Source organism: Eleutherodactylus coqui, chromosome 8 (genome assembly GCF_035609145.1).
Source record: "Eleutherodactylus coqui strain aEleCoq1 chromosome 8, aEleCoq1.hap1, whole genome shotgun sequence".
NCBI lineage: Eukaryota > Metazoa > Chordata > Amphibia > Anura > Eleutherodactylidae > Eleutherodactylus > Eleutherodactylus coqui.
Window position 1 is genome coordinate 75,920,303 of NC_089844.1, and position 15,293 is coordinate 75,935,595.

The 15,293-nt window shown below is 44.1% G+C and overlaps 1 protein-coding gene across 7 annotated transcripts in view; it reads right to left on the reverse strand.

Annotated features, from left to right (window-relative positions):
* The window catches only part of DYNC1I2 (dynein cytoplasmic 1 intermediate chain 2), a 124,063-nt gene that overhangs the window by 93,812 nt on the left and 14,958 nt on the right, over positions 1 to 15,293 (reverse strand). For all 7 annotated transcript variants that reach the window (XM_066575861.1, XM_066575864.1, XM_066575863.1 and 4 more), the window contains exons 3-4: positions 11,346 to 11,463; positions 5,507 to 5,621 (exon numbers count right to left, since the gene is read on the reverse strand). In XM_066575861.1, coding sequence (XP_066431958.1) covers positions 5,507 to 5,621; positions 11,346 to 11,453 — 223 coding nt within the window. In that variant the 5' untranslated portion in view covers positions 11,454 to 11,463. The remainder of the gene's footprint in view (positions 1 to 5,506; positions 5,622 to 11,345; positions 11,464 to 15,293) is intronic.

The following is a 15,293-nucleotide window of genomic DNA, read 5'->3' on the forward strand; positions in this document are numbered from 1 at the left end:
TCGTCCATATTCCCGCGATCTAGCAAGAATCTGAATTATCATCATTAGGTATAAAATGCATGCACTGACTACGGATGTATCGTTCCATGTAAACAGGCAGTCAGTCTCTTACGAACGCTCCACCTCTATTCAGTTAGCAATGCTTGTTCCTGTTTAAAAGGCACAGGAACGACTATCGCTGGGGTGAGCGGTCGGGAATCTGTTGCCCGACAGATCGTCTATTGTAAAAGTACCCTTACACTAAACCTATTAAAATGCACAATGCGCCAGTCGCCTTTGGTCTCCGTTTATACCTGTGCAACCAATCACATGACACCCAAGTCTGTGATCACCAAGGCCAATCACTGGTTTTAGCACCTACAAGCTTAGACGGCATGGGATCACCTGCCTCGATGCAGGTGGAGACCAAAGGAGACTGAAGTGTCAAGACATTAATAGGGAGAGCAAGTTATTTTAATGCCACCAACTCCTTAAGATTTTTATTTTCCTAGCGGACGACCCCCTTATTTTAGAAAAGGAGTGCATGTATGTGTGTATAGATTATAAAATACAAGGCCCTCATTTACTAAAACAGTCTATTACAAAAAAACAGCCCTTTTGCCTACTATAAACAGTCTGACCAGTCTCAACTTGATAGCGACTTCCATTATCAAAGTCAGTCTGGCAATCGGCTATAAGCTGCAGGTTCAGCTTCTTAGACCCCCAATAATTATGTTTTATTGCTAGAGGAAGATCTGTCCAACTAGAAAGTAAAATAAATTAATCTTGGTATTTATATAGCACCAACTTATTCCGCAGCGCTTTCATGTAATTTACTTATTACCCGCCACCAAGCTGGGTACTCATTTTACTGACCTCGGAAGGATGGAAGGCCGAGTCAACCTTGAGGCGGCTACCTGGACCTTGCGGGGATTGAACTCGCAACCTTCTGGTTGTGAGCGAGAGCTTAGGACTGCATTTCTGCTGCCTTAAAGTACTGGTATAGTGGCCGCTGTAGAGGACTGGTAGCAGGTAACACATCAACGGGCCGAGTCAGTCAGGGTAAGAGACCCTGTCTGCAGTGGTTTGCCACTACGGCTCATAGAGAGAGGTCTTTACAGACATACCCCTTTAAATGCTAGATAATATAGTGTGTGTGTGTGTGCGTGTGCGTGTGCGTGTGTGTGTCCTTCCATATGTTACGGTGGTTTATTCAATATGGTATCTTATTGTTTCAGGTGAATTAAGCCGTACTAGCGCACGGAATATATCACTTGGATGGCATTCGGATTGTTTAGTGCCGACTAAGACCAATTTCTGTACAATTTTTGAACATATTCATCTGACGCGAGACTGAACGGAAATAAAATGTAGTTCTATTTCAATAGAAGACAGAGGTATACATTAAATTATCCGAACTAATCCTGTTTGTGTAGATTTGGCTGCCAAACGTGGTAAGATGTGCAAACATAGGGGCCGTCGCTGTGAGCCGACACTATATATCAGCGCACTTCCCAACTGTTCCATTGTTCGTGTCGGCCCGGCCACACTGAGTGTATTTAGGTCATCTGAAGAGGGGACCGATAAGCAGTGTGGGGAAATTAAGTGTGGCTGGTTCACAAGGGCTGGCCCGTTCCCAGTGACTTGCCTTTTAATCCCCAGCGGGCCACCTGCAGAGCCTCAATCCATTCACTAATAGGACAGCACTAACAAACCAATTAACGCCGGCTAGGATGCGGACACCTGGCCAAAGCGGGCTAGCGGGGAGAAGACAAGGCTTTAGAGTGCCTTGTAAGGGCTTATAATAAATAAGTGAGAAAATCTAATACATGAAGTACGTTTTTCCTAAAATAACCAGGATCTATAAGTGCCAGTGTGTTACAGATCCGATATAGACCTTTGCAAAGTGATTTCCCTGAAGTCTAAACTGACGACCTACCAGTCCGTCCACAGACCCCCCACTGACCAGCGGCACTCCGTTTAGGAAATCTATTGAAAAGCTAGAAGAAATCTGCCATTTCCCACAGAGAAAGAATTATCTATGATATTACTACTACGGGCCTTTTTACACGAAACGACTGGCCCGACAGTTATCGAAGCAATGATCATGCCTGTGCTTTTACACAAAAGTGATCATCGATCAATGGAGTAAAGGTAGAGCGGGTTGGGGATCGTTCCAGCTCGCCGGACTCCATTTACAGTAAACAGGCAGTCGTTTATAGATTTTAAAAAAAAAAACAACTGTCTGTTTACTCGGGCCGATTGCCATTCAGTTTGTGCGCGTGTATAAACTGAACGAACAATAAGCAAATTAATTATCGTTCATCGTTAAGTTGCTACATGCATTTACGCTGAAGATCATCATTCAGATTCCCGCAATCAGGGGTCTTAACGCATAACTAACCTTTACAAACTTTTGACATGTCAGAAGTTTTAATCGGCGAGTAGGTGGCTGCTGAGACCCCCCATCAATAGCTAACCCTACAGGGCACGGTGCCTGTTCAGCTGTCATCGTGAGCAATGTACAGACTTCATATACCTTCTATGGAGCCCGTACACTACTATGAGCAGCAACAGAGAGGGTTGAATGGGCAAAGTGCTCAGATGAGTGCTTCTGCCTGATCTCAGCACCTAAACCCCAACCAAGCAAACCTTCTAATATATAAAGGAGGGCAGCAGTACACAGGCGTAAATTTCAGTCCATATTTTTCTTTATTCTGCGGCACACACAAGCGCGACGTTTCAACCCGACGTGGGTCTTTGTCGCTAACGACCCACGTCGGGTCGAAATGTCGCACTTGTGTGTCGCAGAATAAAGAAAATATGGACAGAAATGTAGGCCTATGTACTGCTGCCCTCCTCTTTATATGTTGGACGATTTGGGACTATATTGGTCAATAGGACTTTTGGGCTTTGCAGAAAATCACCTCGCTCAGATTGATCTTACAAAGGTTGTGCTGCTGGTAACCTGTCTTACTTGCAAATCTTCTGATATGTCAATATGACAGGTCAGAAGGTTTTAAAAGTTTGACTTGGCCTTTAAATGAGTGTTCCCTGAAAAGCAATTTTTTTGCCCCATCCCAGGAGTTGGACGCCATCAACCCCAAGTACGGGTATCTGAATCATTCAGTAACAAATCCAGTGGCGGTTGCGCATGTGAATAGGGGATAGCCTGTTATTCTGAAAAAGTCCTTTTACAGAGGTTCACAGTCAAAGTGAAAGACCAAGGAAAATGCTGCAACGACTACAAAAAATGGTGAAGATACTAGAATATGAAAGTTTTATCAAATTTGGAGTATAACCAACAAAAAACGCGTTTCAAGGAAAGACCTCCGCTTTAGTAAATGCTGGGGCATAACATAACTACAGTTCAGACACCAGGAGCCACACCTGCAACCTGGTCCTCTCCTTATAGCTTTCTTATTGGCCGTGCTGGTATGGCAACACTCACTGCAGCCATCTGGCACGTTATGCCCCAGCATTTACTGAATAGGTCTATCCTCGAACCGCGTTCTCTTCTGGTTACACTCCTCATTTAATAACATTTTTATATTGTACCATCATCACCATTTTTGTTGCGCTTGAGCCATTTTCCTTTTTCTTCCACTTGCACCGTGCGGTCCTTGACCTGTGTTATACAGGTACACGTCTGGCCGGTAGCACCTCCCACGTAACTTGTACCACTAGTCACCAGCGAACGTTCTATAGCTACCCATGGAGTAGCTCCAACGCTCTTTTTTCACCCTTTTATTGCGAATGTCTACAAACTGATTTGTACCATGGTTCCCGCGACGTAAATCCGCACATGAATTCTGCAGCTATTAGGGTCTATTGAACCTCATAGCTTTCTGGCATTCAATGCAGACATGCAAAATTTTACAAGTGATAAAAAAAGTGGCATGTTCAATTTTCCGCAGATTTATGCCATGGGAGGTCTCCATTAATATAGCAGTAATGGAGACCGTGGAAAAACATGCATTTTTCCGTGATCACCATCGGCGCATTTTGTTTTTAATCGCGATACTCCCGTGGCGTAAATCCCAAGAGCTTGTCCATGATAAAATTTGTCTGACAGATCAGGAAAACCTATTGCCAAAATATGTTTTGCTTCTGAAAATTGCTCCCATCGCTCCTGAATCTACAAATTGTGCATACATTTTTTAGGCCTCCCTCACACAGGGCATTTTGTACAGTGTTTAACGCTGCCTTTTCAGCCCAGCGCTAAACGCTGTACAACACTCCCATTCATTTCAATGGGGCTGCTCACACAGGGCTGCAAACGCAGTGCCTTCCAATGCTGCGCTTTGACAGCGATGCACGTTCTATTTTGGGGCCTTTTCAGCCCTGCATCGCCCATCAAAATGAATGGGCAGTGGTTTCAGCGCTGCTGAAAATGCGGCGACACTTGGTGCCGCGTTTTTGCAGTGTTAACCGCTCACGGATTTTCGGGGTGAGGGCTTGTAATAGAAGCCCTACCCCGAAAATCAGTCCCAGCTAGCTAGAGGAAAAAAAGAAAGCAATACTCACCTAGCCACTGCAGTCCGGGTCGCAGCCACTGGTCTCTGCCGCTCATCCGGGCTTCCCCTGCACTCCCAAGTCTATTGCCGTAGGCGAGGTTTGAGAACCCCGCCTCCGGCAATAGAGTGCTGTGATTGGTTGCTTGCTCGATGTCCAATCACAGCCCTTCATTGACTGTCTCAGCCAATAAGAGCTTGCCGGCACTCTATTGCTGGAGGCAGGGTTCTCAAACCTGGCCTACGGCAATAGACTTGGGAGTGTTGGAGAAGCCCGGATGAGCGGCAGAGACCAGCGGCCGCGACCCGGACTGCAGTGGCTAGGTGAGTATTGCATTTTTTATTTTTTTTTCTTAGCATCCTGAAAACGCAGCCAAAACGTTTCTGCAAACGCCCTGTGTGAGGGAGGCCTAAGAGGTCACTTGGTGTCCTTTTTATTCCCTCTGATCGTCCATCTTGCGGTCGGTCTAAGTAATCGCTGGAGTAACTCCTCTGCCCGTGGACAGGAGGATCCTGCAGGAAGGACTGAGCTACTGATCATGTGTGGCCACCAGGCCAGGACAGATTGGGACGACCTAGTCAGAGTGAATTAAAGGAACACCAGGGGGACCCAAAAACAGCAGATAACCTTAACGTCCAGGTAGAGGACCATTTTTTTTATTATTCCTATTGAAATCTCTAAGTTTTGCGTCAAATGAGTAAATAAATATTCATTGCTGTCAACTGAAATATCGCGGATGAACATCAAAAATCTGAACGCTGTCACTTTGCATCCTTGTCTGACAGCGATACCCACAAGTCTCAGTTCCACATACATTATATCTTATAAATCACAGTGGTTACAGTGTCCTGGCTGAGCTCTATACTGCCCCTAGTGTTTTACTGACTGTTTTATTCTGCTTTTAAATCAAGGTGAGGAAGGTGCAGCATGGAGATTGTGCAGGCAGCATTAGCATAGAGCAAGCAAGCATGCAAGTGAGCATGCAATCAAGTGTAAGCATCAAGGTCCTTACCTAGTGGGGGCTCAGGGGTGATCCCCATGCTCTGGAGTAAGGCTTCAGCTTCTCTCCTCTTCTTCTCCAAATCAGACTCCTCCTGTGGAGGGGGGGCATCCTTCTTCTGATCAGTCTAGCGAAAAAGGGAAAAGTTCAGAGAATTTAACAAGCCGTCTTTTGAGCAAGAACCGTTGTGTCTAAATGCACAGACATCGTGCAGTTTTCGTGGACAAGTCGTTCCTCGCTCAAGTCTAGTTTTCTTGAACTGAGTTATGAACTCTTATCAGCGCTGCTGGCTGTTATCAGTCAGCAACGCTGATAAGATTCTTTTCAGCTCGCATCCCGCTGGTAGTTCACAGTGGGATACAAGCTGTAATCGCGGAGAACAATAAAGCCGTTTGCTTAGCAAAACAGCTGTATTGTTCGGCAAGGAATAGCGGTGTCCCGCTCCGCCTACATAGCTCTTAAGTAGCTACTTAGCTACTATAGAGACTATGCAAAGAGGATCGCTCAAAACTGTCACTCAAACTATCGTTTGAGCTAATTTTGAGCAATCATCTGTCAGTCTAAATGGGGTCTTAAGGGAAAGAGACTAAAGGCGATTTTACGCTACAAGATATATTGCAACAAGCATGTGGCCAGTAGTAAGGTAGCGATCGTATCGCGTTCACTTGCCATGTGTTCACGCTGAATAATTGGGTAGCTTCGATCGTCAACCCTTCTGCCATGGCTTTCTATTTAGTAAGTCTTAACGCCTGTTTATACCAAAGATCTTGCAGCAAACCAATGACTTTTAGGTCTGCATGAAAGATCCAACCAGCGATAATCTAACGATTTATTGCTGATCGTTCAGCGTTTACCCCTAACAATCATGCAAACCACGTGATCTAACAATTATTTGCATGCTAAGTGTGTCATGTAAAAGGGCTTTAGGTATCAATTATATTGTCCTGAGCTTTAATCCCACCTCAAAAAATACAAACAGAACAATTAATTGTTGCATTTAAAAGCATGGATTCTCTTTTATAATGACTTCTATGGGTTGTTTACCAATGAACATTAATAACATGGCAATCACCACCGTTCGCGTTACAGAAAAAAAAAAGTTTTGGCGCCCCCTGCTGGAAGCATCAATGATTACCAGTAAACAATAATGTAACTAATGACTTCAAGCTCCTTTACATAAAACAATTGAGATATTTTATATACACACACACGCGCACACACACGCGCACGCACGCACACACACACTAATAATAATAATAAATATATATACCTATATTAATAAATTATCTGTGCGTCTAAACTGCCTGCATTTTAAAGCAAACGCCTGTCATTGTTCGCTTGTTCAAACGATTTTTCCCCCTGTATAAAAGGGTCCATAGTTCAATTAAAATATTCTAAAACTGTTACAACATTGCATATAACAACAACTATTGGCATGGTAATATGAATTTTTTTGGGTGGCTACTCAAAGGGTTTAGTGTGATATTTTACATTATTATTAGTCCTGCAGTTTCCTTCCCACTAGAACCGTCACCCTGAAGTTCCAACTATGCAGCAACAATGTGGTCTTTGGGCCGTCTTCACACGGGCCATAAATGCCGCAGAATGTGTTCTACTGGTAGAATCTCCGTGGAAGTTCTGCAGCTTTTCTAGTACAAGCCACGTGGAGGAAACTTCAGAAGTCTCCTCGACATGGAGCAGAACATTTCTGCGACAAATCCACAACACGTCTATTTACGCTGTGGATTTCTGTTATAATTCAGTCTTGGCAATACAAGTATAACGCTCCACAGCAGATCCACTAGTAAAGCCACGGCCGATTCCGCACCATTAGGACATCGCAGTTTTCCAGGATAATTGCTGCAGGTTATCCATTGCGGAAGCAATTACAGCAAATGTGAAGGTGGCCTTAGGTGCAAGGATACAATCAGATCGAATATTTATTAGTGCAGCATCCTCCCAGTCTACCCAGCATAGAGGTGCTCTGGCCAACTGCTGTGCAGAGAAATAGAGAAGGGGATGCAGCGCTAAACCAGAGCAGTGTCGTAATCAAATTCAGGATCGGTCGGTGTCCAAAAAGCCTTCCCTCACACTGACGTAAAAGCGCACCCAAGTGATATGACATCAATTTATAAGACGATACTCCAGAGTCATTCCATGTCAAATGGTCTAATGCCCCCCCCACTTTCATATCTCAGATTTTGTTCAAAATTTGTGTATTACATGCCCATGGTATCAAAAGAAACGCCCCAAAAGGCCCATTTACACGCAAAGACAATCTTTCAAACAATTGAAAGATTGTCATTTTAGCAATTCTTTTGCATAAAGTGTTAATGGACACTAATGTCCATTAACACTTTATCAGCTTCATTTGCATGAAAAAGGGCCTCCAAGAGCTTTTTGCAGAGCCCAGCATGTAATCTGAGCTCTGCACACAGCTCCATTGTTCTCGTGAGGGCTGTCAGCAGAATACAATGTAATCTCCGCCTCCCGTGCAGAACACAGTGTGCGCTCCCTGCCATCTCTCTCTCCGGCTAAACAATGGATTTTAAGGTGACCTTAAGATCGTCATTGAGCCGAAGAGTGAACAATGGCAACGTTTACCGCTCATATGCCATCGTTTGAACCATATTATCATTGCATGTAAATGGGGTTATAGTTATCTAAAACCTCGGGAAATTTCTTTTGATAGCATGGGTGCATAATATACAAATTTTAAACAAAATCTGAGACATGAAGGTGGGAGTATTAGAGCACTTAACATGGAATGACTCTGTAAAAATATAAACCTGACAAAACACTGTACACTTTAGAAACCTGACAGCTGTAACTACATTATAATTGATACTCCAATATATTCCATCTTGTGGCACACCGAATGCCAAGGCTGTTCCTCTTAACACCCACTTATAGGTTCCACACCCACACTGCCATTTTGCAGGCACAGTCTCACTTGAGGGCATGCTGTAAATAATCGTTATGCTGAGTAGAGAAAAAAAAAAATAAATAGAAAAAGCGTGGTCTCTATAGTTGCTTTTTATCTGGGATCCTCTTTCCGTTCAGCACTTACCTACTACAATCAAAGTAATGACAGCGATTGTAAGGGGTTGATCCCAACTCGTTTTTTCTTTATGTTTAGCATAGATGCTATACATGTCCATAGGGCTTGATTATTTAGCTGGAGGCCAAAAGGAGTGCCCGTTTGGCCTCTGTCTGGTGGGTACTGACTACGTTATTCAATATCATAGATTCTTGTAAAAAAGTATCCATTTAACCCCTTCCCGCAACAGGACGTACCGGTACGTCCTGGGGATAGCGCGGGATCACATAAGATCCCGCGCTATCCCGCAGCGGGAGCCGGCTGTCACTCACAGCCGGCGTCCCACTGCAACAGCGGGGGGACATCGGAGATGCGCCCCGGCTGTTAACCCCTTCCCTGCCGCGATCTAAGTAGATCGCGGCAGGGAAAGAGTTCACAGAGGGATCGCGATCCCTCTGTGTCTCCGGCCGGCTCTCGCGATGTCATCGCGAGAGCCCGGCCTGTCGCCATGGCAACAGGACGCCAGACACTGGCGTCCTGTATTGCCTGTGCCTATAATCGCTGTATAGGCGATAAGGCATGGGAGAGCAGTAGCTCTGCCATGCCTTATGACAGCGATCATAGGCATACTGCTGCAAGTCCCTCAGAGGGACTCAAATAGTGTAAAAAAAAGAAAAGAAAAATGTAAAAAAAAGAAAAATGTAAAAAAAAAAAATGTAAAAAAGCCCCCTTTTTTTATGCTTTTTCTAATATTAGCATAAAAAAAGGGGGAAAAAAAAAAAATGAAAACCCCACATATTTGGTATTGACGCGTCCGTAACAACGTGTACAAAAAGTTGAACACACTTTTCATTTTGTACGACAAAAAGTGTAAAAAAAAAAGCTAAAAAACAGAGGCAAAATGCTAATTTTTAGCATTTTGCCTCCCAAAAAGTGATCAAAAAAGCCGTACATTCACCAAAATGGTACCAATAAAAACTACAGCTCGTCTCGCAAAAAATAAGCCCTTATAGAGCTCCGTACATAGGAAAAAAAAAAAGTTACAGGACTTTGAATGCAGCTATAGAGGAAAAAAAAAAAGATTTCCCCCAAAAAAGGGGGTTTTATTGCAAAAAAGTGTAAAAACCTAAAAAAAAATATAACAAATTTTGGTATCGTTGTAACCGTACCGACCCGCAGAAAAAATTTTGTGTCATTTATGCTGCATGATTAACGCTGTAAAAAAAAAGAAAAAGAAATCTATGGCAGAATTGATGCAGTTTATCTCCATGTTATCATTAAAAAAAAAAAAAAAAAATTTTAAAATTTTACGATATTGTCCATGTACGCAAAAGTGGCACCGATAAAAACTACAGCTCGCCACGCAAAAAACAAGCCCTTATACGGCCGCGTCCACGGAAAAATAAAGTTATGGCTTTTGAAAAATGGAGATGGAAAAAAATACGAAAAAAAATCGCTTGGTCCTCAACGCCAAAATAGGCCATGTCATTAAGGGGTTAAACACATACCTTATTGGCCTGTGGGAGAAGAATGGCGCTGTAGGACATTTAATTAATAGAGGAGTCAAACGCTTCCTTTTTCCATGATCAGACTAAGGTCTGCGATCGGCTACAAGCATCAAAAGCGCCAGGGTTTCATGGCTTCAGCGTCCAACAGATAGAGCCGCATGTGTGCAATCACCCCATTATATTGAATAAAGATATGAAACAACCATGCTAGATTCCTGGGCTCTTTTCGTACCCTCAGTAGACTAATGGACTGTACATGTGTGAGCAACAGGGCAAAAAATGTAACATGTAGCCCTTGGACGTCTGAAATAACATTGGAAACTCCCATAATGATTTAGATTGAACACTACTGTTTAAAACCCCATTGGTTTAAAAAAAATCAAATCAAATAATAAAAATCCTATAACTTTGTATGTGCAGCAGAACATGTGTCTCCGTCGTTACAAATTACGAACTGTGCAGTCGGGTCTGCAGCGCTGGCGTACTTTAACAGCAGTTTCTAAAGAGAAGGTTGCGTCCCTGAAACGCATTAGCTGGCGGTTTAAATATTAATTAGGAAGACCCGCGTAACTGCCTTGTTTGGTCACTTATGGACTAGAAGCGTTGCACCCCCAGCCCATGTGTATGACTTCCTCTCTAATTAAATTCTTTCCCGTTTGTAGCCAGGGAAAAGTCAGAGCAAAGCCATGTCCATCTGGCTGGTACTGCCAAAGTTGGTGGGTTTAGCTGACATCAATCGTGTAGGGATATGGTCTATTGATAAGCAGGATAGAACACCCAGTTGGCAAGAAACAAAGAAACACTGCACCAGAATGGTTATTCAATAGGGATTGTAGATTTACTAGAACAGACATCAGGAAAATGGTCGACTCCTGTTTATAGGGGTATTCTGGAGTCCGCTGGATAAGTGAAAACTGATAGACTGTTGGGGGGAGAGGCAACCACTGAGACACCCATTGATCCCAAAAATGGTGTTCCCATTGGTCTCCAAGGCAATGGAGAGCAGGTCATGCAATTACGATGCCGCTTCATTCATTTCAATAAGAGCGCCAGAGATTGCTGACTGCGAAACAGGAAGTAAAGGGCTTCGCAATCTCCAGCTCTGTCAGTGAAATGAAACAGTAGTGCGAATACGTGACGTCCACTCACTTGGAGACAACCAGCCATTTGTTCTTGGGTTCAGTGGGGGGTTCCAGAGGCCAGCCCCCCAGCAGCTGGGTGAAAACTTGGGGGGGACTTTCGGGCTTTGAAATGTCCCTTACCCTCTAAGATTACAAGAAAAGAGGTCATTTAAATCGGTTACCTCTTTCTTTTTCTTTTCTTCTTCTTTCCTTTTTTTCTCTTCTCTTATCTGAGCCAAACGCTGCTTCTTTCTCTCCAACTCCGCTTTGAGTTCACTCTTGTCAGACATGTTGAGGAACCTGGATGATTGAGAAGAATATTAGAATATGTTGGGATGTGAAATGAGACAAGTCCAATGATTGTATCCCCTACAGCAAAGACATTATTGCTACAGATTAACAAGAGTAAATCTGATGAAGTACAGTGTTTCAACTATAGTGAGTCACAGTAACATAGTAATAGCGTGTAAGGCTGAAAAAAAATAAAAAGGAGACATATGCCCATCCACTTCAACCTATTACCCCCAATATAAATCAAGAGGAAGGAAAAAAAAAAAGAAAAAAAAAAACCACTCATAAAAAGGTGAAAGCCAAATTTATCTCACGTCGGCGGTAATACTGGGGAACAAAAAAAAAGTTTTATGGTGCCTGGAGTTTTAGACCTTATTCTGGGTACTTTTGTGCCGCTGACTACGGAAATACCATCCATTCGTTTTAAGGTCTCTAGTTTTTGAGATATTCCTGATGTCATTATCTATTTTTGTTATATTATTAACCTTATTTTCCCGCCAGCATTTGCTTACTATTAGTACATATGGTACATTTCGCCACCGCTACACATCTATCGTGGGTTGATGAAACAGTATGTAAAGCCATTGAAGAGAAATGGAAGGTGTCTTGGCTACAAATATATAAAACATTCCTGCGATGGAGAAGCAAAAGCTGGTAAATTCAATGTACCACAAATCCAGGAACTCATGAAAGACCGGCATCTCCAAGATCAGTGGAGAACCTTGAGGCGCGTACGTGGTCGTTGGCTTATAGGGTTGTAAAGCATTTCCTTGGGAACTATAAAACCACAAACTCCGGTGAACTTGTGTAGCATACGCTCACTTCTGTTTCTGAACACTTAGGTGTAACATGAGCATCAGATTGCAGGACCTGCAGTCATTTTGGATTGATTTCCAGATTGTCTCTGTGATGCAAGTGATGAATGGGTGAATAATCTCACTAGGAAATAAGGACCATGGAAGAACAGGACTGCGGACGATGGGATACATATATGATGGCCCACTACTGGTGACCGTGGAAGAACAGGACTGCGGATGATGGGATACACATATGATGGCGGACTACTGGTGACCGTGGAAGAACAGGACTGCGGACGATGGGATACGCATATGATGGCGGACTACTGGTGACCGTGGAAGAACAGTACTGCGGACGATGGGATACACATATGATGGCGGACTACTGGTGACCGTGGAAGAACAGGACTGCGGACGATGGGATACATATATGATGGCGGACTACTGGTGACCGTGGAAGAACAGTACTGCGGACGATGGGATACACATATGATGGCGGACTACTGGTGACCGTGGAAGAACAGGACTGCGGACGATGGGATACATATATGATGGCGGACTACTGGTGACCGTGGAAGAACAGGACTGCGGACGATGGGATACATATATGATGGCAGACTACTGTTGACAGTGGAGGAACAGGACTGCGGACAATGGGATACGCAGTCATGCAAAGCTGAGCATGAGGATCCAAACACCGAGTCCTCAAAATTGTCCAAATAGAAGTATTAGGCAAAAGAAGCTCGGCAGCATGAGGTGGTGTCGGGGTCACGGGATGCTCCACATACAAAAATGTGAAGAGACCATTGTCAAGGAGTCACTCAGTGAGGGCCTCATTTAACACGATACGCAGTTGTGAGTGAAATCTCAGGGTAGGGTTGTGGTTCAACCTCTCATATACTCCAACCTCCCTTAATTGCCTCATCACCTCCCCGCTGTAAAAGGTGGCATCCATTACAACTATGGCGTCACCCTTATCAGCGGGTTTCACCATTATTGTATTATCTTTAGCCAATGTATTAAGTGCATCACTTTCCATTCTATCAAAATTACAATTCATCCTATTTTTCAAAAAAAAAAAGGCTTGATTGCGGGATTCTCACTTTGTGTAAATGCTCGTCCGCGATCCAGCAATGAGGTCTACCTGCCTAAACGCTCTGCACTAGTGCTTACAACCCTAGCAGTAACGTCAGTGCTTGTGCAGCTGTTTAGATGACTGTTGTCCAGTGTAAATGAGACATTAGTTAGGGCAAACTGGAAAAGTGGCGACAGATATAGCCAACTGTGCTTTTAATACAGCTGAGAAAATAAAAAACATACCATCAAACTGCAGATTTTGCACCGCTTTCAAGGAGCATTTTTAGATCCTCATGTAGTGCAGAGTGTTAGGGCAGCAGAAATGCAGTCCTAAGATCTCGCTCACAACCTGAAGGTTGTGGGCTCAAACCCAGTATGGTTCAAGTAGGCGGCTCAAGGTTGACTCATCCTTCCGAGTTCGGTAAAATGAATGTCCAGCTTGCTGGAGGGTAAAAGATGACTGGGGAGGGCAATGGCAAACCACCCCACAAAAACAGTCTGCCAAGAAAACGTCACCAGAGGAGTCAGTCATGATTCTGTGCTTGTATCGGGGGACTTTACCTTCTGCCAGGGAGTCCTCTATTTGTAGTCATTCAGATTAACAATATAGACATACATGATGTTAAAAACTCACTATTTATGTAAAGAAGCGTTACTATAGTTTTTAAACAAAGTTTCCTTGTACATCCTAAGGGCTAATGCCTACAGCCGTGACGGGCTCTGCCTGTGAATACCGCAGCGGAGTCCGTCACGCCCCGCCCCCCCCCCCCCCCAAAGACCCCATACTCCCCTACCGGATCAACTGTGCAAGTCCCACATGCAGACTGGCGGTGGACGGGGAAGGGTATTCACGCTATAGAAGTATAGCGTGACGGCCATCTTCCATTGACTATAATGGAAGCCGGCTGCATGTATTCCCGCGGCAAATAGGACATGCTGCCGGTTATTTCATGCTGCGAGATTCCACAGTGTGAACATTCAGCTATTAGGCTCAATAGAACAGAGTAGCTGTGGTGTCACGTGACGGAAATCCGGCCATGGGCATTAGCCCTTAAGAGAATTTAGGGATGTCTAAAACCCAACATACATCATAGATTGAACATGAGGGTGTAACGTTGTGCAGCTTACTGAATGAATAAGTGTAGCCACACAGGTGACTGTAGCCTACAATGACTGCAGAGAAAAGCAGTTGCCATCGCCGGTTGCACAGATCAACCAGCAAGCTAACAGCTTATTCTGTAATCTTTTTTATGAGGTATGCACCGTATGTAACTGCTTCAACCCATCAGCTCCATATCCCAAGCACTGTGTGGACTTACACCCAGGCAGAGGTGGAATAATTTTTGTTGTGCCCCACAGTCATCCTCTGCTCCCCGATGCAAAAGGAAGTTTTGGAAAACTTTTGCCCCTACCATCTTCTTGCCGCCATGTCCTCCCAGCTACCGCAGCAGAACGAGTTTGCCCAGAAACTGCAGCGCCGCTTGGTGCTGGAAGAAACTGCACACAATGGTCCCATTTCCCCGTTCCTTCTGACCGTGGGCTTACTGCACCCCCTGCAGCAAGGAGGAGATTGAATGGAGTGGTGGTCACACAAGTGCATGCACAGCCAGCGCTTCATTCAATCCGATATCACTGCAGATGGGAGAAGCCACCCGGAAGTGAGGAGAAATGGGACCCCCTTCCTGGGATTGGTGAGGGTCCCAGCAGTTAAGACCCCCACAGTTCGATCCAGTGGATCAGTTAAAACCTGAAAAAATACCCAGTCTCCCGAACACCCCTTTAACAAGATATAGGACTTTCATAAAGCTAGAATTCATACTGACTCAAACAAAAGTAGCTGATTAAACCATCAGAAGGTTTTATTAGACATGATCTATTAGGGCACGTCCCGTCGTGGCACAATATCTTACATGTAGATTTGTAGAGTTGATTCGCCCCCATACATTGGAGAAAAATCCACTATTA